Source organism: Ambystoma mexicanum, chromosome 6q (genome assembly GCF_040938575.1).
Source record: "Ambystoma mexicanum isolate Mex_15411 chromosome 6q, UKY_AmexF1_1, whole genome shotgun sequence".
Classification (NCBI taxonomy): Eukaryota; Metazoa; Chordata; class Amphibia; order Caudata; family Ambystomatidae; genus Ambystoma; species Ambystoma mexicanum.
The window spans coordinates 1375412069-1375437425 of NC_090937.1; the positions used below are offsets into that span (position 1 = coordinate 1375412069).

At 44.9% G+C, this 25357-nt stretch overlaps 1 protein-coding gene across 3 annotated transcripts in view; it reads left to right on the top strand.

The window, feature by feature from the left end:
- Nucleotides 1–25357, top strand: part of SORCS2 (sortilin related VPS10 domain containing receptor 2) — a 2879055-nt gene that overhangs the window by 2772184 nt on the left and 81514 nt on the right. For all 3 annotated transcript variants that reach the window (XM_069632008.1, XM_069632006.1, XM_069632007.1), the window contains exons 21-22: nucleotides 5725–5848; nucleotides 11990–12102. In XM_069632008.1, coding sequence (XP_069488109.1) covers nucleotides 5725–5848; nucleotides 11990–12102 — 237 coding nt within the window. The remainder of the gene's footprint in view (nucleotides 1–5724; nucleotides 5849–11989; nucleotides 12103–25357) is intronic.

Sequence of the window (25357 nt, forward strand, 5' to 3'; positions counted from 1 at the left end):
TTTGCCTTAGGGCTCCCACCACCAGCCATCATGCCAAGCGCAGCAAAACTCTTAACCAATCAAAATCAACCTGTTTTCCAAATCCCAAATCCACCATACAACTCTCTTAATATTCAACAGGTTGCCTCATTTCCTGACGCCGAGCCCCAAACATATGATCTCAGTGTTGATGAAACTCCCCAAGGATCACAATATATGCCCTCCCCTACCTCAAAGAACTAAACATGCCTTTGTAACCATCAATACTCCAGTTGTCACTTGTGTCTATAACCTACATATGATTTAACATAGAAAAGGGAGCAGCACACTGTATAGCTGATGTGTACAGTTTAAGCAGCTAGAATGCCACCATTGAGCACAGTGTGCTTGAAACATGTACTTGGGTATGTCTGGGATTGTAACATACCAAAGGGCTCAGGTATTCCGGCTTTGTCTTGGGAGGATAGCTCAAGGGCAACGCGCTCGCCTTGAAAGCAAGACGATGTGAAACCACACAGGTTCGAACCCTGGGTCCGCGCTTAGAGACCTCTAGGTATTAAACGCATTATAAATAACCAATTATAACAATTATATTATTATTATAACAATTATAGTCCCTTGCACTGAGCTGTTTGACATGCCTGTGAATGCTTCATCATCCATTGGCTCGCAGGTCCATAGTTATGTTGTGATATATTAGCAACTGCTCATGTGACTGAAATGACTATAACTGTATCCTTTGTAATTATCCCTACTTGGAACAATTGGGAATGAGCTGTCTGTGTTCTTTGTTAAACATCTAGTTGCCAATGGCCTTGACAGTGTAACACCAAGTGTGCCCTCTTTCTGCATTCATCGTTTGTTGTGCACACCCTCAATCCTACTATACAGGTTTCTCAAATCTGGAAGTATCCACCTCATCTTCCTATTATTTCGGGTAACCGACTGTATTGTGAAACCTAGGCCATATCTGCCCTCACCCATATCTGGCGATATCACTCGCCCTCACCGCTCAGACTCTCGCATCAGAGAGACCATGACTTATGAAACCATGCCGTCCGCGCTGGACAAAGATCACTGCAGCCGAACAACATTGAAGCCTGCGGTACGTATACCTCACACCACATCTGTGGACACAGGCCGCAGACACGGCCAAGCAGCCATGCACCGTAGAATGCAGCTATGACTATGCTCATCTGGTCTAGCAGCGCATATGGCCGTGCATACTGACACACCTGATGTACATCAACACCTCTGCTACTAGCATACAGCAACTACCAACAAAAAGAAATTTGGTATATAACTGGCCACACATCGACTCTTTTCAACAATAACACTCTATCACAAACCACCAACAGCACCCACTCACGTGCCTGGACTATTTGGGCTGCTTAGTCGAGCCTAGCCAGCCACCTAAGTCCCATACATTGACTACGGTCACCAAGGGCGTTCCAACCACAAAGCGCATTGAGGCCATACAAATGGGGAAAGAGCGCTACATAAATAACCAAATACAATACAATACATGCATGTGTCTCCTGATTATGTATGAATATATGGAATGATGACACCGTTTCACTCCACTACCATTATGTCCTTTTACACTTGTAGGCATGGCTGTGTTTGTTTGACTCTGGGTGTGCAGGTGGCACAGTCAGGGCTCATGTTTCAGAGGGTTTTATACAGGTACAAGTGCAATTTTGCATGGCATTTGAAATGGGGGCAAAACGTATTATGGTGCACCAGGGAAATGCTTAACCTAGTGCAGTTATGGTGCAAAACAGCACTGTGCCTGTGTAAAGTTTCTGTAACACAGGCCTTAGTCGCATCTTAGATTCTTTTAAAATCGTTCCTTCATATGAATGATGGCTAGACCGTTTATGGATGCACGATTAATCTGCTATCATGGGCCCTAATCACAGAAAGTGTAACAGAGAACATCAATTTTGAATTGACAATTTCACCAACACAGCATTGCAAAAATGGCACGGAGCTGAGTGACCAGTTTAGAAAAGGCATTTGTACGATGGCAAGAACCATATTTTGGTCTGGGCAAATATTGGGGTAAATAAGTGCATCTGTGCAAAATTGCACTTCATTAGTGCAATTTGTGAAATCCGGTCCACGAAGCTCGCTAAACCCATCTTTGTAGCCTTCACCTTTTTCATTAGGATCAAACATTTAAGCAATAAGACCAGGTGGGGGGGGGGGGGGTCATTACCGCTTTAGGTAATGCCCCGGTGCCCATAGTTAACGCAGGCCCCGGGCATTACCAAAAGTGGTAATGCCCCTTCCCCCCGTCATGGGCTTATTGCTATTAGTACTCCAGCCCATAAAACCAGGGTACAAAGAGCAATTCAGTTGTGAGACTTTCTGGCATTTCGCAACTGAAAAAATTAAAAATAATGAAGAAAGGGCTGCCGTGGAACAGAAGATGAAGTCTGTTCTTCCTTTCCATGGCGGCCATTGAAAATAAACAATAAATATTATGGCAGCCATTAATAAAATAGGAAAAAAATAAAACAGCTGTCATGGAAAGGGAGAAGGGACTACATGTAATGATAATGATGTGTTATTTATATAGCGCCTTAATCCAAAGCGCTTTACAGAGCTCATACTTACATACAATATCACCCAACCGAAATTGGTACTCACTTATCGACCTCGGAAGGATGAAAGGCTGGGTTAGCCTTGCAGGAATTCGAACCTGCGACCTGCAGATCACGATCAGATCGCAGCAGCGAGCGCTCAATCCGCTGAGCTATCTTACCGGATGCAGTCCCTTCTCCCTGTCCATGGCGCCATTTGCCGGAGGACGTGGCGGCGAACGGTGCCTTGTTGGTGAGGTAAGGACCCGGCCAGGGCCAATTAGCCTGCTTGTAACAAGCTCATTGACCCTCGCCAGATACTAATCTGCCATAATGCATGAGTTTGATGCCATACTTTTGGGAGGCACCCTTATTTATTACGAATAGTACTGATAACTCTTCCCTTTTCTTTTTTTTAATATAAGGTACATGTGTGTTCAAAAAGATTAAAATATTGATGACCTTCTGATCGTTCATCAGCTAAAATTAAAAACTTTGTAAATACTAAACTTCCTGTATTGTGGGTTTGGTAACATGGACTTTGCACACAGGGCTCATTTGTTTTCTTCCCACTTAGACTACATGGTCCTTAATAGACCACTGTTTGAAGGCATCACAAGGAGACACACCATGAAGTAGAAGTGTGGAGCATACCTATGTTATTGGATTTTGAATGCTTACCTCAAAAATGTATTTCCTGTATCAACAGTCACTCTAATTGATTTTTGGAATCTCTTTATAACACCTCCCTAAAATGATTTAAAAAATGTTCGAATTGCCTCACATTTTCTCTGCGGTGAATTCTCACATCGAATTGAAGATGGGGCTGTTTTTTTTTCCCTCAAAAACGGTTATATATGTTTAAAAAAAGGCAAACTATTTAATTTCACTAACATATACATTGTATTTATGAAATTGTACAATATTCATTTCTAGTGATCATCTCCAGTATATATTTAAGTCATAACCAGATGTTTACACGTGACTAACTGAGCAAAACACATGATCAAATTCGAGAATATCCTTACCAATTATTTTGACTGCCTGCTAGGCTCTTATTGTGTTCTTTCAAAATGCCCATGTGAGAACGGGGAAGGAGACAAATAACGCCAGTGAGGCCTCCTGCCTGCTTTGCATCAAATTGGGAACATAAGATAGATCAGCTATTTTTTTATATTTGGCAAATGCTTCTATGATAATCATATGTGTGCTTTAATCACTAAGAAAGTTATGCACACTGGATGTACGGCTCATTACATGTTTCACAGCACTCGCCCTTACATTAAAAGGTTTGTAACCTTGAATCATGTGCACCGAGAAGGACAGCCACAGGATTAGGAGATGAGGATCGAAAAACTGCCACATGATTCACTCCATTGGTTCCATGTAATTTCATCACGTGATGACATTTCGTGGTTTCTTTTCCACGGATATTATAATGAAAAAACTAACTGAATTTTTTATTTTTTTATTTTGGGGGTTTCCCACCCCCACCACCTTTAATTTAGTATCTATTGCCAAACGCCCACACCCCATATATATATTTTTCTAATCCCCCCTAAAAATGTCATCCCGTGATAAAAGGACATTGTACCACTACATTTGGATGCTGGGGCATCCACAGAGACAGCTTCCTTTCATGCCAGATTTGCAAATATTCATTTCCCAATGCACAGACATCACCAGAGAGTTACATATAGAATCATAATAATGTGTGATCACATATAGCCCTTTATGCAGGGTTCCCCCCATGTATAAGCACTGTCATAATAGTGAAGAACATTTTGAGGCAAAGGTACTAAAGGGCCAGACTGAACCCTGCTGTGTCAGACACAGTCCAAGTCTTCGCATCTCATTACAGAATGCATTAAAACCGCTCCCAAGTGCACACACAGTGATCAGGAGTGGCTCAGCAGTGAGCCTCAATTCTGGTCCTCACTGAGATCCGATATAAGGGTAAAAGCGGAACAGACGTTTTTCAGGGGGGCGTGCCCACGTGGGTGCATTCACAAACATGTGTTGGAGAGGGCTTGGATGGTGCCATCCAAACACCTCGGTCCTGATTGTCCAAATGCATGATTTTGTAATTCAAATCAAGAGCTACGGTGGAATGCTGACATTTGGTGTTACATAAGGGGCCTCGTGGTGCCTTCTGTAATATCAAATGGCGCCTCCTGTTGCGCAACATGCCCAAGTGCGGTCTTCTTCTGATAATCCTGTCCCTGGTGATTTTCCTTCCTGGATTGCCCAGTTTGGTTGACTAGATGGACAGATGGACCTTCCACAGGCACAGTACATCCTGTCTTTGTGTTGCTAGGTTACTGCTCCTATATCCCTTTCACAATCACAGTTCTCCATTCTCCCTACAGTTATCGTTTGCAAGAAGCTGCACTGTTTAATTGAGATGGCCTAACATAGCACACTGCTTCTGCTCACGGACTCCACACTAGGTTTGCATCGTTTTCAGTCACCTGGCTACAATAACAGGAATGCCATCCAGGGACACCTAGTGTTGCCGTGAGAAGGAAAGTGAGCCATGCGAGAGAGCGAGGCACACGTATGAGACACTTGGCACGGACACTTCTTTAATGACATATGTGAAGATTGTAGGGCTGCTCACCTGGCTTTCCTGCTCTGAAACATGTTAGATTTACTCCTCTAATCAAGATTTACTTTATTCAAAACTACAGAGAATATAACGGTTCTGTGTGTGTCACCATTACCGGTTGTGCCAGCAGCATGTTCCACAAGTGGGCACATGGATTTACCCAGTGTGCATTTGCTTCACAACTTTTTACAAAATTGAAACCAATGCTTTACCATTTGATTGTGAGTATGTGATTAAAACGTTCTACAGTATTACATCAAATGTGAAATTGACATTTGTTGATTAAGAAAGTCGTGCTAAACAGGAAAGACCAGTAATGGGGCACCCATTGTGTTAACCGTGAATACCATGGCAACCACGGTTCCCACCATACCACTATTGGTTTTGGAGGATTGCACCTGGTTTCGTCGGACAGTTTGGCGGTTTAATCCTTAGCTGTTCGTGTCCTAAGTGTAATATATTTAATCATCTGGGCCCAAATATTTAGAGAACGTTCACTTTTTACCCACTAAACCAATGTTCATTTTCCGCTCTCTGTGTTTCTTGTAGCCATTTCTCTCATTGGATCGTTTCCTAGTGACAAAGTTTTCAGAAGCTGGGGAGGTCCGAGTGACAGTTCAAGCTTCCTGCGGGAATTCCATGCTTCAAGACTCCAAGATTGTTCACGTCTTTGGTGAGAAGTATTTCTTTGCATTCTGTTGTTAACCCCAGAGGTCATGCCACGCTTAAGGACCTCTGATTGCTTATATCAGCAGACGTGCTAAAGTATAAAGGAAACATTAAACACAATAAAAACATAAACAAAATAACGTATTCTCATCATGATCACATGAACATACATTATTATTTGTCTATACTACATCAAAGTGTATCATAAAACTATGGCTCAGATGTCTGTGCACCCTTGTGTTGTACTATTGAGGACTATAGTGATGTTATTAACACTGGCAACATATTGTGCTGCAAGCCAAAGGTTGTGCAAACTCTGTGACACATTGCAAAAAGATGGTACAATCAAGAGGCGTAAAACAATAGGGACTTTTCAATGCATAAATAGATTGATAAATGTATTAACTGTGAAAAATAGTCGTTATTGTTCAGAAATCGAAAACAATGCCTGATTTGTTATATTTAGGCTCGCATCCATGCTGGTAATGCACATGTGTAAATGTTAACCATGGAGCCAGTGAAAGAAAGTGTTTACTAGTTACCTCATTCATGTATGTGCCAGAGCCACAGTAGAGGGCGCCTGAAGAAGGTAAGGTTGCATTATTGACTGCAGAACCAGTGAATAAGGGCAGTTATTGGACCTCAATCTACTTATGGTCCTGTGTCACAGGCAAAGGTGCAAAACAACGTCCACCATCTATGGCCAATATTGGGATTGGCCCATGAATCTGCCAGAATTGTCACCTGCCACATGCTTCCAACTTTCACAATTTAGAGAATACAAGACAGTACCTATACCCCAGATTTGATATAAGAATGACATTTTGCAGCAGGATTAGCTGGTAGTAGAATATACAAACAAAATACTATTAATAATTTGGTATTGTATCCAACAATTATACAACAAATATAGGAAAAAAATCCAAAGTTGACAAAGTATGTTCGTTAATAAAACATGGTCTGTAGGAGAACATATAGGAACCCTGGAGATGCAGCGCCTGATCCCCAGTATTGCAGTATTGTTAAAAGCATGAGGTATTTTAATGGATTTATATTTTTAAAAGATGACATTCCCCCAACCCCCAATTGCTGGTTTTGATTGCATGATATATATTATGGTTAAATTGCTAATCCCATAACTTTGCTCCCTCTAGATGAATCCTCACCAAACTTTGCAAAAAAAGTACTCTGAATTCTTTTGCAAAGTTTGGTGAGATTTGGTCCAGGAGGGGGGGTCCCAAAATGGGAACAAACTTTGCTCATGCCTACAACCCAAACCGCTGGATGTTTTTTCACCAAATTTGCGGCAGGAGCGGTGGCTTGGTCCCAAAAGCGTGCTTTTGTTAATTTGGTGTAAATCCGTCCAGTAGTATCTTTTTAAATGACCAAAACGTGAGGCAAAATAATTAGTGATATCTATGTCCGCTCCACGGACTCACTTCCCTGTTCGGTCTGCGGACTGGCCTCTGATTGGCTGTACTGTCCGCGGACTGGCTTCCGATTGGCCAGAAAATTTGCAGACTTTTGCGTGGTTGGCGGACATCGGGACGCAGCCACTGATAGACGGTGGGAAAATGTGAAATGCCTTGGTTTTCCTGAAGCGTCCACCATCGTCGATTCGCAGACTTTTCTGGGGTCCGCGGACAGTGCAGTAAAAACATTTTTTTTAAAGCAGCATTTCACATGTCAAACTCAACAAACAATCTCTAGGGATGTGGTGGGGGATGAGGATTGGATTGGATATGGCCATAAAAAGCCAAAAAACGGGTTGTTTCACCCCCCCCGAAAGTCCGCGAACACTCCAGATGTACTGGGGCAGTGCTGTGGTGTTCGCGGACACTTCAGATGTCCTAGGACATCTGTACCTATTTCTGCATTACAGGGTTGGGGAAAAGCAGTTTTTGGATGGCTTATAACTTTTGCGCCATCCAATGAAACTGCATGTCATTTTGCAATTTTATTCTAGAACTAATCCTGAATGGTTTTGAAAGGTTTTGTGGGATTCTGTCAAGAGGGGGCAAAATTAGAGGGGGTGTCCCAAAATTTTGTAAAGGCATATAGATGTGGTGTAATTTGACAAATCTGCACAACATTTGGCAAAACGATTTTGGATCTAGATATAAATGGTTTTCTAAAGTTTGGTGGGATTTTCTCAAGAGGGGGCAAAATTAGAGGGGGGGTCTTAACATTTTTAGATGGCTTATAGATTTGTTGCTATTTGACGAATGTGGACAAACATTTTGAGAAAGATTATAGACCCAACCTACAATGTTTGTGTAAAGACTGAATGGATTTTGTCAATTGGGGCTAAGTTATATGCCTATTGTAAGTACATACATTTTGACACTTTAAAAAAATAAAACATGGGCGGATTTCGGGCAAACTCGTGAGGAGCATTGGCAAGGACATTAAAGCATGGTTTTGCAAATGTGCCCGTGTTTTATTTTTTTACAAGTGTAATAATGTAGGTACAAAAAATAGTCATATACTTTTGGTGACTGAGGTATAGCTTGTGGCTGTGGGCAGTAGCCAGATTGTCTGGGTCATGGCATAAGGTCATGACGCAGACAATCTGGCTACTGGACATGACCGCTAGGGACGAGAAATGGTGTTAAAGTGGCTATGTCTACCTGGGACCGGCTATGTGGTAAAGTTATTCGAAGGTAGGATAGGTTTGAAAGGGAAAAAAAGTGCTTGCAGTAATATGTTCATAGGATTTTGCAGGCTGCCATGGCAAGGAAAGAGGGGCTGTGTACCGAGCCCCGCCTTCTCTTTCCATGTTGGCTGTCTTGTAAAAGGATTTTCTTTCCCGATTTTCTTTTATCATTAGCAACTGTGTATAATCTACATGATTGTATTCACGTACAAAAATGATTGCTGTGTTTCAGGCCTGCTTCTTCCCCTATATATGTACATCATAAGATGCGATTAAATTCTAAGGAAAATAGTGTAAGAACATGTGAGAATAGCAATATCTATAAATGTAATACCTTTTGAAAGTTAAGTTTCTGACTGTCAGTAAATAAACCCACCTGGCCTAGATATGGCAGTGAACAAAAAAGAAGGGGCTAGACATGTGATGTCATCAGTGATATTTTTGATGTCATCTTTGATGCCCTGGGTGTTTGTCTTAGCAGTGCACGGTGGTGGCGCGAGTTATAGTTGCTTAGCTTACCATAACTGGCGATTTTCAGGGTTTTTTCAATTTTACTTGTAACCATAACGTCCTTTTAACAATGATTTTTACTGAATTTCATAGGTGTATTTAGTGCAACTTAACCATAACGTCTCTTTAACAAAGTGTTTTCATTGAATTTCATAGGTTTTTATTAGTGCAACTTAACCATAACGTCCCCTTAACAAAGTTTTTTCATTGAATATATGTAAAGTTACGCATTTAACAAGGGCGGTACTTTTCATCTACAAAATCTCTGTAACTATATAATGCAGTCTCAGCTCATGAGTAGAGGGAGCTTTTAAAACAATAGGAGGCATTTCACATGTATTGCTGTTTCCACCCTGCTCGTAATGTGGCTCTTAGAAAGAATGGTAACCGCTCTCACTTCAGGGCAGCTGGTTTGTAGGCAAGCAAGAACAGTTAGACTCAAGATGATACTGAGGAAGATATGCCATATCAGGGTATATTTTGACATTTGTAGCTCTATTGAGCACTGAACTGGTCTTAAACCAAGATCTAATATCAACATTTATTTCAGTTCAGTTTTCATTAAAACACCTAGTAGCAATGCATTCGAGACGACTATTTATGATGGTATAGGCTATTGCATGTACATCAAAAGTAATCACTAGAAATAAAGCATTGAATCCATGTATATAGTTTGGGAACCTGAACAAACTCTGAGAGCACCTATCAGGGGCAGAGGCTTCTTAGTTAACCTACCTTCCTAGATCATGGTCTTTTGGTTGAATTACCAGTGTTTGTTTGTCCTTCACAATAATAAAATAATAGGTTCTTTTTTTTCTCACTCTCTTTTAACAGTTGGATTTATAGTAGGATTTAAGGGGGGAGGGTTAGAATTATCGTTCATTCAAAATGTCTTGTGAGTCTTAAAGTTAGGATGTTTTCACTGAATTATATTTTTATATATGTTTATATGATGATACAATGAATAAAATAGTAAAATAAAAATAAAAGAATGCATACTGCTGCCGTTGGTGTACAGGGAAACACAGCTGCAGCATGCAGTTCAGATCCAAGATGGCGGTTACCTATGAGATACAGCAGACAGACACGTGGTCCCTGCAGCAGTTAACTACTTGCAATGCATAATAAAACAACGAGGAAAGGATGGTGCATTGGTGAGGAAGCCATAAACATAAAAGGTGTAGGATAACCGTGAGACAATCAAACCCTTTCACCATTAAGTGAAAGCCTGGTTTACTAGGTGGCCTTACGGTTGAAAGTAAACACTTCAATAAATGGCGGTGTAGCTGGAAGTACAACCGGACAGCGCGTGACCTGCTCTGTCGGCCTATGTTATGCTGCACATTGCTATTATGCAACAGATTTCTTTAACAAATATTTACCCAGATGTTTTTGTCCCACCATTATGAGGGGCATTAAGAACATACCCACTAAGAAAAACGGTTTGGGTCTATTTGACCTAAAAACATTTGATCACATTTGGTCGAATTTATTTGACCTCTTTTGGTCTAAAACGCAGGGGAGGGACCACCCACAACCCCACCCCCCCACTTCCCCTCCACCTAATCTATACCCTTACCCACCCCCATGTAAATATTTAATTAAATTTGACCGAAATCAAGGTCAAAATAATTTGATCAAATGTTTTAGGTCAAATGTTTTTAGGTCAATTATGATAATACCAGAAAAAAACACTGCTAAAATATATGACAGTTAACGTACTAGCTCAATCTTGTATGTTGAACATAAACTCCTGAAAAGTAACCAGGAACACGGCCAGAGAATACACGGTGCATTAATGAAAAGAGCCTTGGGCCCGAGACGGCGCAGGCAGATTTGCAATCTTGGAACGTCTGTGTGCCACACGGGATAGGAGCTAATTGGATCTGCCTGACAGCCCTTTACTTACAATCACATGCTCTGTTTTTATGAAAGGAAATTAGCAGGCAACTTGGTCGCAATTCAAGATATGTGCAAACAAGCATTGGCATAGCCGTACTATTGGGATTCTTTGTGGACGTTTCAGAAGCATTTCCAGTTAACAGTTCTTTAGTGCCACTGGCTGTGCACCAGAGGTCAGGTCACTCTCAGATTTCGTGAATCACTTTGCAGCTGGCCCAATGCCATTACTGGCTAGGAAACGAGGACAATGGGGGCCTCTCATGGTGCCTTCATTTGAAGATGAGCACGGATAATGTGCATGTGAACGTGCAGATGTGCATGTAAAAATGATCCTTTTAATGCAGAATAGTCTTAAAGTAGAAATGTGACTATGCAGTGTCCAAGGAATAGTGATATTTAACTTGATTTTCCTATTCACTGAAACATTTGACCTGAACTTGCCAGATACACGGCTCAATTAAATCATTTAATAGACTAAATAAATATATATTTCTTAAATATACTAGATACAATATTGTTAGCACATCGATGATATGAGACATATAGAATTATAGTTGGGGAGCTACCAACTACAAGGAGATGTTCCAATGAGGGATTCCAAGTGGCTTGTGGAGCCAGCAAAAGAGAAGCTCAGGTTATCTGGGATCTGACTGGAACTCTGGGCTGCATTGCTCACTGTAGCTGCAGGGTACCCCTCTCTGTATATGACCACTGTGCAGCACTTTTCCACCTCTGGACCATCACTGAGGGATTAACATATGAGGCAGGAAGGAACTCTATAAAACATAAGGAACCAGGTTTCCCCTCACCCAGAACAGAAACGCCCACATTGCCCTGCCCTGACCTGTTGGCAGCTGATTATGAATAGCATAATACCCTGCCATGATGTCACAGTAGGAGGATACAGTGTTCAGAAAAGAGAAATAGTGTTCCCATGCACACAGCCACAGTGTTAAGGCTTGCACTCGCAGTCTATTACAAAACTGATTTAAAACAATTGCCCTACAGCATTGGCTTAATATTTTCATGTTTTCCCTATTCAAACAAAATGTTTTTGTTCTACTTTCATATCACCAGATCAATTCCAGGTTCTTCCATTAAAGTTCACTAAACATCTGGATGTCTACAACCCCAACATCCCGGAGTGGAGGGAAGACATAGGCCTGATTGTGACGCGGCTCCTTGCAAAGGTACAGTGTATGCTACAATGTGTGTATGAGGGTTTCCATAGCACAGATCTGCCTTCTTTCTGAGCCTCAGTGCCTGCTTCCAAGGGCGCAAAATGGAACTTTGGTATAATGTAGTCTTGTCTTATGTCACTGGCCTGGAGTGCTTGATGTTAGAATGTTGATGCATGAATGCAGCTCAGGAGAATGTTGGGTGTATCTGTGAGTGAATGTTCTGCGAGTGTCAGTTGGGGGCTGAGCTGGAGTGAGAAGGATGGCCGGTGGGTTTTCCTGCTCTACAGTTATGTCTTGTCTCCTGTCTACTGTAAATACCTTCAAGAGAAACTGGATGATGTACAATTGTAACTATGTAAATAAAGCTGCCTGATCAAACACCATGACTCCACAGCAGGTCTGTGTCTCGAGTCTCAGCTTTACTATATCCAATACACTTTATTACACTCTTCTGGATGATAAGATGTCATAATAGCATCGAGGTGTATAGATGTATTTAGGTAATCGTTGAGTTTGTTGACGCAGCGACAAATGAATGCTGGTGATCGACACTGAACTGTTCTATGTATACATTATTTTCATGCATGTTATTCGTAGGACTGTTTTTGGCAGCAGTTATTGACAGCCGCATCATGGCACTTTAAGCACCAGTCTCAAAAGAATGTTAACCTCCACATCTGCATGATACTCATAGATCTCTGCTGCATTGCCATTAAGTCAATGAACAATCTAACAGAGAGTGTTGGGTTTGCCGCAAATGACTTAGAAAACCTAAGTTTGGTGAGGGGGAGATTGTGGTACTGACCTATGAGGTTGTTGCTCACAGTGATGAGCTATATGGCACCAGGCAATGTGAAACATCTGTACAACGCAGGACAGCCATCTGGCATTCCATCAGCCAGAAAGTGATAGCTATGGCCAGCGTACCCCGTGACTGGGAGGACTGTCGTAAATGCTGGGACGACCTCAGGGTCAGGTTGGTGGACTGCTGTCCCAACACTGCAAGAAGTCACTGGTGGCTGGAGGATAAACTGTAGAGCCATTGGTTCTCACCACTTGGAAGCAAAGTGCAGCATGGTGCTGGATATGGAGGGAATAGCGGGAGTTGGATGTGTGGAAGTGGGTGCCAACAGACAGGAGGCAAGTCAACCCCTTGTGCACAAGTGCATGCACAAATGACCGTCTAGCATAAGATGCCGCAGTGAACAGAGGCACATGTCAGCAGACCCAGAAGCTAAGCCTGCCAACCGGGTGGAGTGAGGGGGTGGCACATCAGCCACCCTCCACAGCAGCCATGTGGCAGTGCACCCATGTGTGTTGCAGCAGTGCGAAGGGGTGACAAGTGACCTAGCAAAGTGCCATGCACACCACATCCCTGCTGGTGCTCCCTGGGCCAGTGGGATAGTGGTGTGTGAGCCACCACAACCCTGTGCAGCAGTCACACCAGCATGTTGTGGGCTCAATTGTCCTGCCCCATGCTGACAAGCCACAGGGAAGTACATGTCCCCCTACAGCGACGACATGGGCTCCGCTAGCCAATCACTGTACACCACAGCACAACCCTTCTGGCTGCACAGCAGTGCCCCATTTAGCCATGCGAGTGCCTTGTAGAAAGCCACCACCCCCACCCCCACAAGCTGAGTGCCACCTGGGTCGGAGATGTGGGGGCATGAAGGAACACAAGCATGCATCCCAAACATCAGCTGCCCCAGCATGGACACCCTACCCTCCCCACACACATTCCAAATACCAACTGGCTATGTGTCACACACTCATTGCTGCAACCATCCCCATCATGCTGGGTCCACACGCAATCTACACAGACCAACCATGCCCATCTAACCAAATGTGTTGTGTCCCACTCTGTACCATAGTGAATGTGTCTTGCATGCCAACACATGTGGGGGAACCATACCTGATGACATTTCCTATGTCCCCTACAGGCACTCACACATCTCCAGAGGCATCCGAGGGACAAAGCCCATGTGGGAGTGGGGCATCCAGGCTCTCAAGGTCTGCCATCACCACCACCACCACACAAAGGCACAGACACGTTATGACAAGGCGGATTTCACACCATGAGACCCGAAACCCAGCAGGGCCAGGCCAACGTCCACTCCACAGCCCACTAGACTGTCTGCAAGGGCCACTACACCCACTCCCACAGCTGGATATCACACAGAGACCATAGCCCCAGGCAGGGCGACTGAGGAAACACAGGGGTACACCATCCCGGTGTCAACACATACAGAAGGGCCACAAACCCCTGGGCACACTCGCCACTGCCAGCGTACACCAACACCTGAAAGCCCTCAGCACTGTCAGCATTCAATAACACCTGAAAGTCCTCACCACCGCCAGCGTGCTCAGTCCTCAGAAACCCCTTGCCACCATTGGTGTGCTCAAACACCTGAGCCGGACATTGGCACTCCTTCATATGGCTCCCCTGACAACAGCCCAGTGCAACTGCACAGAACACCCCTCCCATACGGCACACATACCAACAAGCGGCAGATGTTGGATGAAATTGAGCGGAGACAGAGGGAGATGGAAGCAATAGGGCACACATACTCTGAACACCTGCAGGCCATATGTGACAGTATACAAGGGGCCACACGTGGGATTTTGTGGGCCATCGTGAAGAACCGGGCCGAGGCAACTGCCAGTACGGTGGCCCTGACACTATACGCCCAGAGGGTCAGGGAGATGACCGAAGATGTCTAGGAGTTGACACACCAGCAGATCCAGGGGGCAGGTACCATCCCTTCCAGTTCTATGACTCCAACAGAGGAGTCTCAGCAGAGCACACTGAGGCGTCAGTCCCAGTGCCATCTGCACCCAAGATCACCAGGGGATGGCAGCAGGGGAGAGGCCACGGTTGTAAACAACATCGATACACTTATTGCCCTGATTGTCCATGCTGGGTAGTTGGTGGTGGGAGGAGGGAGGGAGGAAAGTGTGCTGGGGAGTTGGTGGTGGGAGGAGGGAGGGGAGATAGTTGGGGCACCTCATATCATTAAAACTGTTTAACTTGATTAATGTGTGGACATTCCTGATTGTGTCATTGTGTAGTTTGTCACACAGTGGGCATGACTTGTGCCAGGTAAATGACTCCAGTGCCTGGCAAGTCAGTCTCCAACCCCATCACGTCACCTGCAGTGACCCCTGCCTCAGGCACTTCATCATCATTCCTCCATATGCAGGTGTTGTGTAGCATGGCTCACATAAGCAGTATTCTTCCTACTTTCTCTGGACCGTACATAAGGGCTCCACCTGTACGATCTAGGCTGGAGTCCAAAGGTGCGCTCAATGCGGACACAGTTCCTGCTGTGTGCATGGTTGTAGGCTATGTCGCTGTGGCATTGGTGGATCACTCACGGGAGTCATCAGCCAAGCCAGCTGCAGTTATCCAGAGTCACCTGCATGGGAAGCGATACAGACATTCGTCACTGTGAATGGTGTGGGGACGGACTTACATCAGGGCAATAGACATCGGGCCTCATTAGGACCCAGGCAGTAAGGGGTTTACGGCGGCGTAAACAGCGCCGACCCTTACCGCCTGATTCTGAGGTCCCTTAGCGCCATGGAGGATTTAACACCTGCTTTTAGCAGGTGTTAAAATCCATGGCGCTAAGGGACCTTGTTGTTAATTACGCCATCGTAATTTACGGTGGCGTAATTAACGCCTTCCCCACTCCCATTATGCCCTATGGTGCAAAAATGGGACTGGGGAAGGGTAAATGGGTTAATGGGGACTTACCGCCCCGCCAACCTCGGAATGGGGCGGTAAGTCCGCCAACCACCATGACGTAAACATAGTTTACGCCATGGTGGTAAAGGTACGACCCAGGCGGTAACTTACCGCCTAGGTCGTAATGAGGCCCATCATGTCCATGCATATGGGGCTTAATCCCATGGCATGTGCCTGTACAATGTTTGTGCATGCTGTGTGTGTGAAACCTGAAGGTGTCTCCCTAACTAGTCCCCAGGGGTCTGTCATCCAGGTGGCCAGGACACGGCCATTGCTATTGGATCCCTTCCTAGGGGTGGACCAGTGAGGGAGGATCACTTGGGTGGGGGGCCCTCAGGGAGTGGAAGTGGGACACCAATGGGTGAGATGCAATGTTCCCCTTTTTATGACACCTTTTCCCCAAACTACCATGTAGGATGCGCAAACACTTTACCCCCCCCTTTTCCGACCCAAACACTTTTGCATATTACGAAGGACAACGGACTAACACTCGAGCCATTTAGCTGACATGTACCAACACCAGGGTCAGGCAAAGTCAGGCAATTGACCAGAACCTCACACACCTGACGGCCCTTTCCCTTCCCCACAGTGATAAAAGGTGAAACACAAGAGTGCAATACGAGCAAGGCAGACCGCAAAACGCGAGAGCTAACTCAGCACAGCAGTTCAAGAGGAAGAGAAAGACGGCACATAGCGAGAGAGTGGCAAGCAGAGAAGCAACCTTGCCCTTTCTGACCAAAGCCCATGAAACCTCTTCAGAAGGAATCGTAAGACTGCGAACAATAGCCACTTTGTGTTGCAGCAGATGTCAATGGTACACAAGATCGTCCTCTGCTGATAACCAAGCCAGGGAGAGACGCTTGTCTCCGTGGTACCAACCTTGACTCCAAAGAGAAAGAAAGCCAAGGGATTCATCACAGCTGATGAGTCGAGGGGAGATTCAATAAGAAACTGAACTGTGTTGAATAAAAAGTAGCAAACAGCGAACTGAACTGTGAAAGCATAAAGAGCTATTGATGCTAAAAGGGGGGAAACCTGCAACAGAGGAGTCAGGCACCACGTGGGTACTCGCTCAGGAAAATTCTGGGCGATTACCCAATTGTTAAGACTACCAGTACGAGGAGGCCTTGGGAAATTCAAGGAAAAGGGTCAAAGTGGTCATACAGGGATCTTGTAAAATCCTCTGTACAGTGCAAAGTCTTTGGCCGACAGATGATTGTGAAGCTAAGGGAAGTGAATCTCGCATTGTAAAAATTGAATGGCAAAAGCGATTGACAAGATTTGCAAGAGTGAACCTGAGGGAGCAATGCCGATAAAGAGGGGGTGAAGTCTAAAATCCTCATGTACAATCTTTTGACAAGAGTGAACCCAGCTGAGAGATGTCCACAATGAAGTTCATAAAAAGACATTGGCCCTCATTACAACCCCGGCATTAAGGGTTAACGACGGCGTTAACCCTTAACGCCGGATTCCCACTTTAACGCCTGCTTTTGGCAGGCGGTAAAGTCCATGGCGCTAACCCGCCATGGTGCTAATTACGCCGCCGTAATTTACGGCGGCGTAATTAGCGCCTTCCCCACTCCCATTATGCCCTATGGGGTAAAAATGGGAATGGGGAAGGGAAAATGGGAAATGGGGAATTACCGCCCCCCTCACCTTGGAATGGGGCGGTAAATCCGCCATCCACCATGGTGTAAACGTAGTTTACACCATGGTGGTAAAGTTGGTGCACTTAGCATCAAGGTTGTAATTACCTCCATTAAGATTCACAAATATTACCAAGAAAATTGCATTGAAAGCCATAGTGAACCCAATCGAGGGAGGCAAACAGTCGAGTTGGATCTGAACCCAGAAGAGGGAGATCCAAGGGTGAGAATCCAACACCCACCGACCCGTGAATGCAGCAAAGTAAAGTACAAGAGGGAAAGCCTTTAAATGCATGCCATGCCAGAGTGAACCCGACACAGATAAGCTGATATTCGAGAGGGTTCTGAGCCCGGAAGAGGGGAACCCAGGGGTGAAGAACTATCACCCAAATAAAACCATTGAAGAGTTCTAGAACTTTTGTTGAACCTTTGTTCTGAAACTTTGAATCTATCAGGCTCTCAAAAGCAAGAAAACATAGCTATCGGAGGTCCTGGTATCATTAAGGAACTTTCTAGGGATCTGCGCCCGGAAAAGGGTGAACCAAGGGTGAAAAGCATCACCCAACATACAAACAGAAAAGAACCGTTGTTTATTATTTTGAATACATCAGGCCCACAGCGGCAAGAGGCTTTTTGTAGAAAATAGACTTAACCACCGAAGGCCCTGATTGCTGAGAGCAGAGCTGTCGGCTCGTGCTGGGAAAGCTCAAGCGTGTGCTGTGCTCTAGAATCTTGCCTAATCCTGTGCTTAAAATGTGGGGAAGGGAGACCCTGGCGACCGCATCCTGACTTACTCTTTGTGAACACTTCCTTCCTTCTTAAGAACATTAACCCACACTTCTTGTTGTATTTAGCGTAAGGTTTGGCAATAGGTTTTTTAGTATAGGCCCTTTTATTTTGACAAGACACCACTTGGACTGCCTTATTGTTTGATGGTCGAGCGTGCTCCCATCTTAGATTTAGGTTTAGATTAGGCATTTTTCAAACCTACCTGTACAGTTTAATAAACACCCTTGAACTGTGATCACTTGTGTCTGTCTTTTCTGTTGCCACCATGAGTTCCTTACATGTGTCAATGGTATCATACATTGTTTTGGCTTCACATGCTCCCTGTTATGTTGCAACAGTTTTGTGCTGTGTCTGTCTGTGACATGTGTTCCTGGTGGCTGTCTTGTGGATGTGCATTGCTCTCGTGCACGTGGCATGTTGGGTTGCCTATTAGCCTTACCTACACCTCTGGGGCCAGTGGGTCAGCATTGTGGGGTGGCTGTACATGGGTACATGGGTACATGGCTGTGGCACTGGCAGGGCTGCGGCAGGGCTTTTGTTGTGTGCTGCAATGTGGCACTTTGTAATTATTTTGGATCATGAATGAGGCATTGTGGTATCTGTAGTCATGTGTGTAGTTGGAATTGCTTCTGTATGTGTTTGTCCAACATCCAGATGTGTCCAACATGTGCATGCTCCCTGGTATGTACTCTGTGGAGCTGGCAGGGTACTGCTTTTGCATTGACTTCTCATGCCATGCTTTGTGTCATTATTCACATCCCACCCCCCAATTTGGTCACGTGCTTCACAGTGCATACGTGCAGGCATATTTACTCACCCACTATCCACGTCCATTGTCCTCTGTAACTCTCCATGTATACTAGCAGTGTGCTGTTCCGTAGGTCCATGGATTTGTGAATGGAACCTGGGTAGCGATACAGCAGTGGGTGATGATGAGGTTGGGGGTCGCAGGTTATCTGCATATTGAGAGAGTGGTAGTGCTTGCGATTTCGGTACACTGCTTCGTGAGTGTGACCAACGCAACATAGGTGCAGTCCAGGGCTGCAATCACGTAAGGCAATTGGGCAACGGCATAGAACTGTGCCTTCATGGCATTTACCTGGGCTGGGGTGGTGGGCAGTGCAATTTGGTGTTGCACATGCCACAGGGGGGCATCCAGCACCTGAGCAAGAACTGCACAGAATGTGAGCTGTGCCATGCCGTGCATCATGGCCTTGTAGTGCTGTTAGGTGCCAGTACCCAGGAATTGTAATACTGACACAATCTTAAGCAGTGGGGGGGCACAGCTTTACAGATGTTATTCCTGCTCCCCATGTCATACTGTATTGTACTGAGCAGCTCAGTAATGGTCTCCCTGTTGAGGCGGTACTGGGTCACCAACTAGGTGTCATTGAGGGTCCATAGTGAGGGCCTGACCCTGTGGATGAGTGCACACCTTGCTTGTCCTCTTTTTCTTCCTCACATCCTCCCGCTCCTCCTCTTCCTCCTCCTCCTCCTCCTCCTCCTCCTCTACCTCATGCTCCCTGTGCCCTGGCCTGGTTGTCCTGCATCTCAACTTCCAGGAGCAGCATGAGCAGCTGCCTGTCCCAGCTCAAAGTGTATAATGGCAGCATGGTGTTGGGAACAGTGTTTGGAGTAGGGTGTGTCTTGTGTATCCCTCTGGTGTGCATTGGGAGCACCTGTGGCTTCATTTCAGACGCCTGCGTCCATTAACCTAGAGGCTGTAGGTAATTGTGCCATGTTTTCAGCACTATTAGCGCCTGTTTTCAGTGCTAATACTGCCGCACATGGACTTGTGATGTGGCTGTGATTGCACTTGGAGTTGCTGGTGCAAGTACCGCCGGCTGTAATAGCACCGGATACATTTACAGCCTGCGGTATTTGCGCTGGTACGTGATTCGGCGGAGCAATGTTGGCGGCACTAATTTCGTAACTGCCACTTTTAAGGGTTACCGCCAGAATTGTGAGGATGCCCTATGGCGACAAACCATTTCAACATGGATGACTACAAAACCTTTACAAAAACTGCGCTCAAGGGTCCATTGTGACGTCCATTCAGAGGACTAGCAATGGCAATAGATCTGAACAAAAAAGCGTCCTACTGCGAAGTTGACACACAGCATGACGATCGACTGATAGTTGGTCTCCATACTGAAACCTTTGCTAAGGACTTTCTAATTGTAAGCATATATATCTGAGAACCAGTTCCAGTTGCAACATACAACTGACACTCAATGATGTGATCAACAATTGGTTGGACCTAGGACATCTGCATCATATAATCATTGCAGGAGACTAACTCTGACTGAGCCATTGGACACGTATACAATCAACGAAAAAACAGGGCGGCTGCACTTCTCTTCTAGTTGTTTAGCCAACTGATTCTAGTGGGACTCCCATATGTGCAGTTGGGGGCTTTTTTTACTTTGTGCCCCGGAGGCAGCATTTCAGGTGAAGCTAATCTCCACCTGGAAATGAGGGGGGGCTTCTTAACGGTTGGGCCATGTATACGCTTCCCACACCCTGAATTCTGTGTGTAGCCCTATAATCATTACCAGCACTGACCTAAGTGACCATGCAATACTATCGTACGACCTAAAGCTGCCAGTTGAGACGTTCACCTGCTACCCGACTGCGGCCATGATTATGTCGTCTAGGAATAGTTGTATTGTAAAATGGCACAACGTTACCTATACAGGCTTTCTGAAGGTCTTAAAAGAAACTTTGGACAGACAAATACCAAGCGACACAATAGCACTGAATCCCTTTACTGTTGCTAACTTCAACTCTACTATACAACACTGTTTAAAGACCTTTGTGCATAGGAGAAGATCAACCACGCTAAGAACGTATAGGCAAACATACAATGATATTATTGTTGAAGCAAAGAAGTACAAGAGGAAAATGCTGAAAAAACTTGGACTCTTACAACTTGCGACTGAATCTTAACGAGCAAAACAAGAGGCTTATATTGCAGAGACACAAAAACGATATCAAGTCGCAAAAAATCCAGATGTTTAATAACGACAGCCAGAATATGCTAGACAAACTTGCCCTTAGCAACACTTCCAATTTTTTGTCTCTTACCAATACCAACGGGGTGGGGGTAGCGTCCATGATGTCCTCTGTTACTGAGCAAAGTTGGAAAGACTTTTTTACTGCAAAATATTCCCCTCCCGCTAAAGCCATACAGATAAACCCAAAGATCACATGAACCATTGTTGATGCTGGCTATACTTGGAGCAAAGACGGTATCCTCTGGACTATTACAAAAGCCAAGGCATCTAGGGCTCAGGATCCTGATTGCCGTGCCCCTGCAGTTATTAAGTCTAACCCTGAAGCTTCGCTAGATCCTCTGATGACAGTTTTCAAATCAATCTTTAAAACACATGAACTCCCCTCCACATGGCACGAATCCACTATAGTCCCATCAGCAAAAAGGGTGACCTAAAGGACCTAACAAACTTCAGACCAATTGCCTTACAGGATGTTTCCAGTAAAATGTTGGCATACCTTCTTTTGAGCGGCCTTAATACATGGTCTTCCCATCTTGGAATCATTTCCAGATTCCAGGTGGGTTTTAGGTCTCAAATGGGCACGACATTGAATTCTATTATCATGGCGGCTCTCTGTTGCTGTAAAGAAAGATAATAATCTCTAGATATGAGTAGTGTATTCGACAGGGTAAACATAGAACTGCTTTCAAATAAAATGTCTGACTGGGGAGTGCCTCTGAAGCGTATTCAACTGTTGGCCACCTTGCATAATTGTACCAAGCTTAGAGTAAGACTAACAAAGGAGGGCATGGTATCGGGACCAGTACAAACATTTGTGTGTCTTAAACAGGGCTGTGTCTTGGCCCCTGCCATATTTAACATCTACGTATCAGATATAGATACGCTTTGGTCTTCTGACAGGCAGTACCCAGCTAAATGTGGTCACCTAAGACTGAATTGGTTGGCTTTTACTGACAACCTCATATTTTTTAACCAAATACCGATGGGTCTTCAGGGAAAGCTAGAGTCTTTTTTTTTAATACGCCAACAACCTTATGATAAATGGGGACAAATCTAAAATCGTCATATACACCACTCCAAAAAAACCTTAGACAATACACAGGCGGGTGGGTGAGCAGAGACAGGAAAGTGTTTCCAGCATTAGATATCTGGACTATACTATAGAAGGATAAAACTGCATTTGTGCACTTCTATAGTATCGCTATACGCAGATGACATGTTCATCTAAGTTAAACATCCACAGATCAACCTAACCCCGATAATGGAGGAAATTGCAAACTTCGATATACTATCAGGTTCACAGATTAACTGGTCCAAGTCGGAGATCCTACCTCTCACCACACAAGTAACATACCATGATATAGGTGACACCTTTGCTTGGTACCCACGGGGGATCCGCTATTTAGGCATCTGGGTTTCCACGTCCCCCTCCAAGCTATACGAAGAAAACTACATGGCAGCTATGGAAATATGGAATACTTGGATATGTCTCCCTATCTCCCAGGCAGCTAGAATCTCACTATCCAAAATGGTAATTCTACCTAAATTTCCTATACATCTTTAGCAACAAGCCGATATGGTCACTAGCGAGATTCTGGACACATCTCAGAGACTTGATGAATAGGCTGATATGGGCAGTGGGGCACCCCCGGGTCTCCTTGGACACGCTGTGCCGCCCATTTTCACAGGGTGGGCTGGACGTCCCGGATCTCCAACTCTACTTCCTTGTAGCGCAGACCCAATACGTCACTTGGTGGTGGTACCCCACGACTGAGTTCCCACACACGTTATTAAGGCAATTATACGCCCAGATGACATAAAGGGGATGCTCTGCGGTACCCATGAGCAGCATGATAAAACAGAGGTACAGCCACTGGCAGTTACATGTTAGCATGTGCGCACACAGAGGGAATTCTTAATCTTAGCATGTGCCACATCTAGATGGAATTGTGAATGTTAGCTTGTGCCACACTTGGTCGGAATCAACCTAGCCTGCATCGCATCTAGATGGAAAATGATTGTTAGCATATGCCTGTTACTGAGATGGAAAATGATTGTTAGCATATGCCACACTTAGATGGAATCCTTAAGCTTAGCCTGCGCCACATCTAGATAGAACTGTAAATGTTAACATATGCCACACTCAGATGGAATTCTTAAGTTTAGTCTGCACAACTTCTAGATAGAAATGTGATTCAATGATTGACATGCGATTCAACGAACCAGGACCACCCAGCGCACAATCATGAATCAATAACCAATTCACTAACAATCTCAACCCTCTGCATACACCTCTCAAACTCTAAACAAACACAACCACAACTCTATAGCACAACAAACCGCACAAACTTCACTACGCTGCAACAACAAAACAAAACACACATAGACTTGCACAAAAGTACACAACGGCTACCGAATCAAAAGCACCCCAAGCCCAGTCAACGGACCCACCGGGCTGAGGCCGCCAACAGCACATCACGGCTCTCTTGCACTTTTCCAGCCTATTCCCGCTAACTCGCTCCCCTCCCTCCCCTCTTTTTTATTCACTCAGGTGGTGATAGTGCACGGTCACATATCCTTTAACATTGACATTAACAGTTACACTTAAAATGTGGGATCGGCTGATGAATAGGGCCGGCACGGAACAGTGGTACTCTCAGTGCATGGCTATTCACCATGTCAGAGGCATTCCACTCACATATGAAGAAATCTTCCGAACGCATTTCACGAAACTTCACATACACACTCTGGGCAACTTGATAATAGAGGGGAGATTCATCACCTGGGTCGAACTCAAAGGGAGAGGGGAGTGGACACCTATAACGATGCTCTTGTACTACCGACTGTGGGAGGTGATGCGCACCAAGTGGCCTGCCTTCCCTTTGGTCCCTGTCCTCTCACCATTTATGACGTATGTCACCACGCCGCTGCATAAAGGTAAACTGGTATCTACATTATACAAAATAGTATGCTCCAGCACCCCCCTCCCAGGGAGCACTTATAGGAACAAATGGGAGGAAGATATGGGATTCACACTAACGGAAGCCCAGTGTGACATAGTATGCGCACAAACTAGAAATATATCCATGAAAAATAGGTTCCGCCTGATACACTTTAAATACTTACATCAGGTATACTACTCCCCATCTCGTCTGAACAAGATTTACCCTAATAGATCTCCCAACTGTAAGCGATGTGGCCAGGCACAGGCAGGCTTCTTCCATGTGGCATGGTTGTATTCTCCGATACAGGCACTATGGGATAGGATCATACAGACAGTGTCTGTTATACTATCTGTTCAACCCACACACTCCCGGCGGTGTGGTTACTAGCCCTGATTGAACCTGGTACCCAAAGCGAAAAGCGCCTCATGGGAATGGCTTCTATAGTGGCACGATCACTACTTGCAAGAACTTGGGATGCAAACACAAACCCCGGTTTTCAGGAATGGATCACCTTAATGTCAAGGTGCGAGAGACGAGAGACGCAATATGATCAAACGCTCCCACTGAGCGGCAGACCCATGGACTACTGGGCTCGTTTCAGACACTATATGGCGGAGCTGGAGGAGGCCAGGGATCAACCAACTCCTCGTTACCAGAGACTTGGGGAAACCCGGCATCCTTCGAACCTGCGAGTGAAATCGGTCCGCCGACTTCTGAAATTGATACATAATGCAACAAGACGAGGATCGAGCCCCTAGCACCATGATGGTTGCCCCAAAATGTGGAAACGAGCTAATCTCTCTTTTTTGACTAATGTAGGAAACTGCACGAACTGCGCAATCTCTTGATGCATGTGTGTAGTTGGGTAAAGGTCTGTGCCAAATGGGAAGTGGGTCAGAGGATGAGAAAGGGGGGGGGTTTAAGGACAAGGTTGCAGTTATTGTGTTATTGTCGGTTGATGAATACAAAAAATTAATAAAAACAGTTTTAAAAAAAAAAGATATCTGGGCTATACTATGTCCAATTGCTGCTCTATGTCTGAGTGGAAGATTATCTTGAGAGAGAAATCACGGACCCTGGGCAAACAACTGAAAAGACTTTACAGTCAAGTGTGTA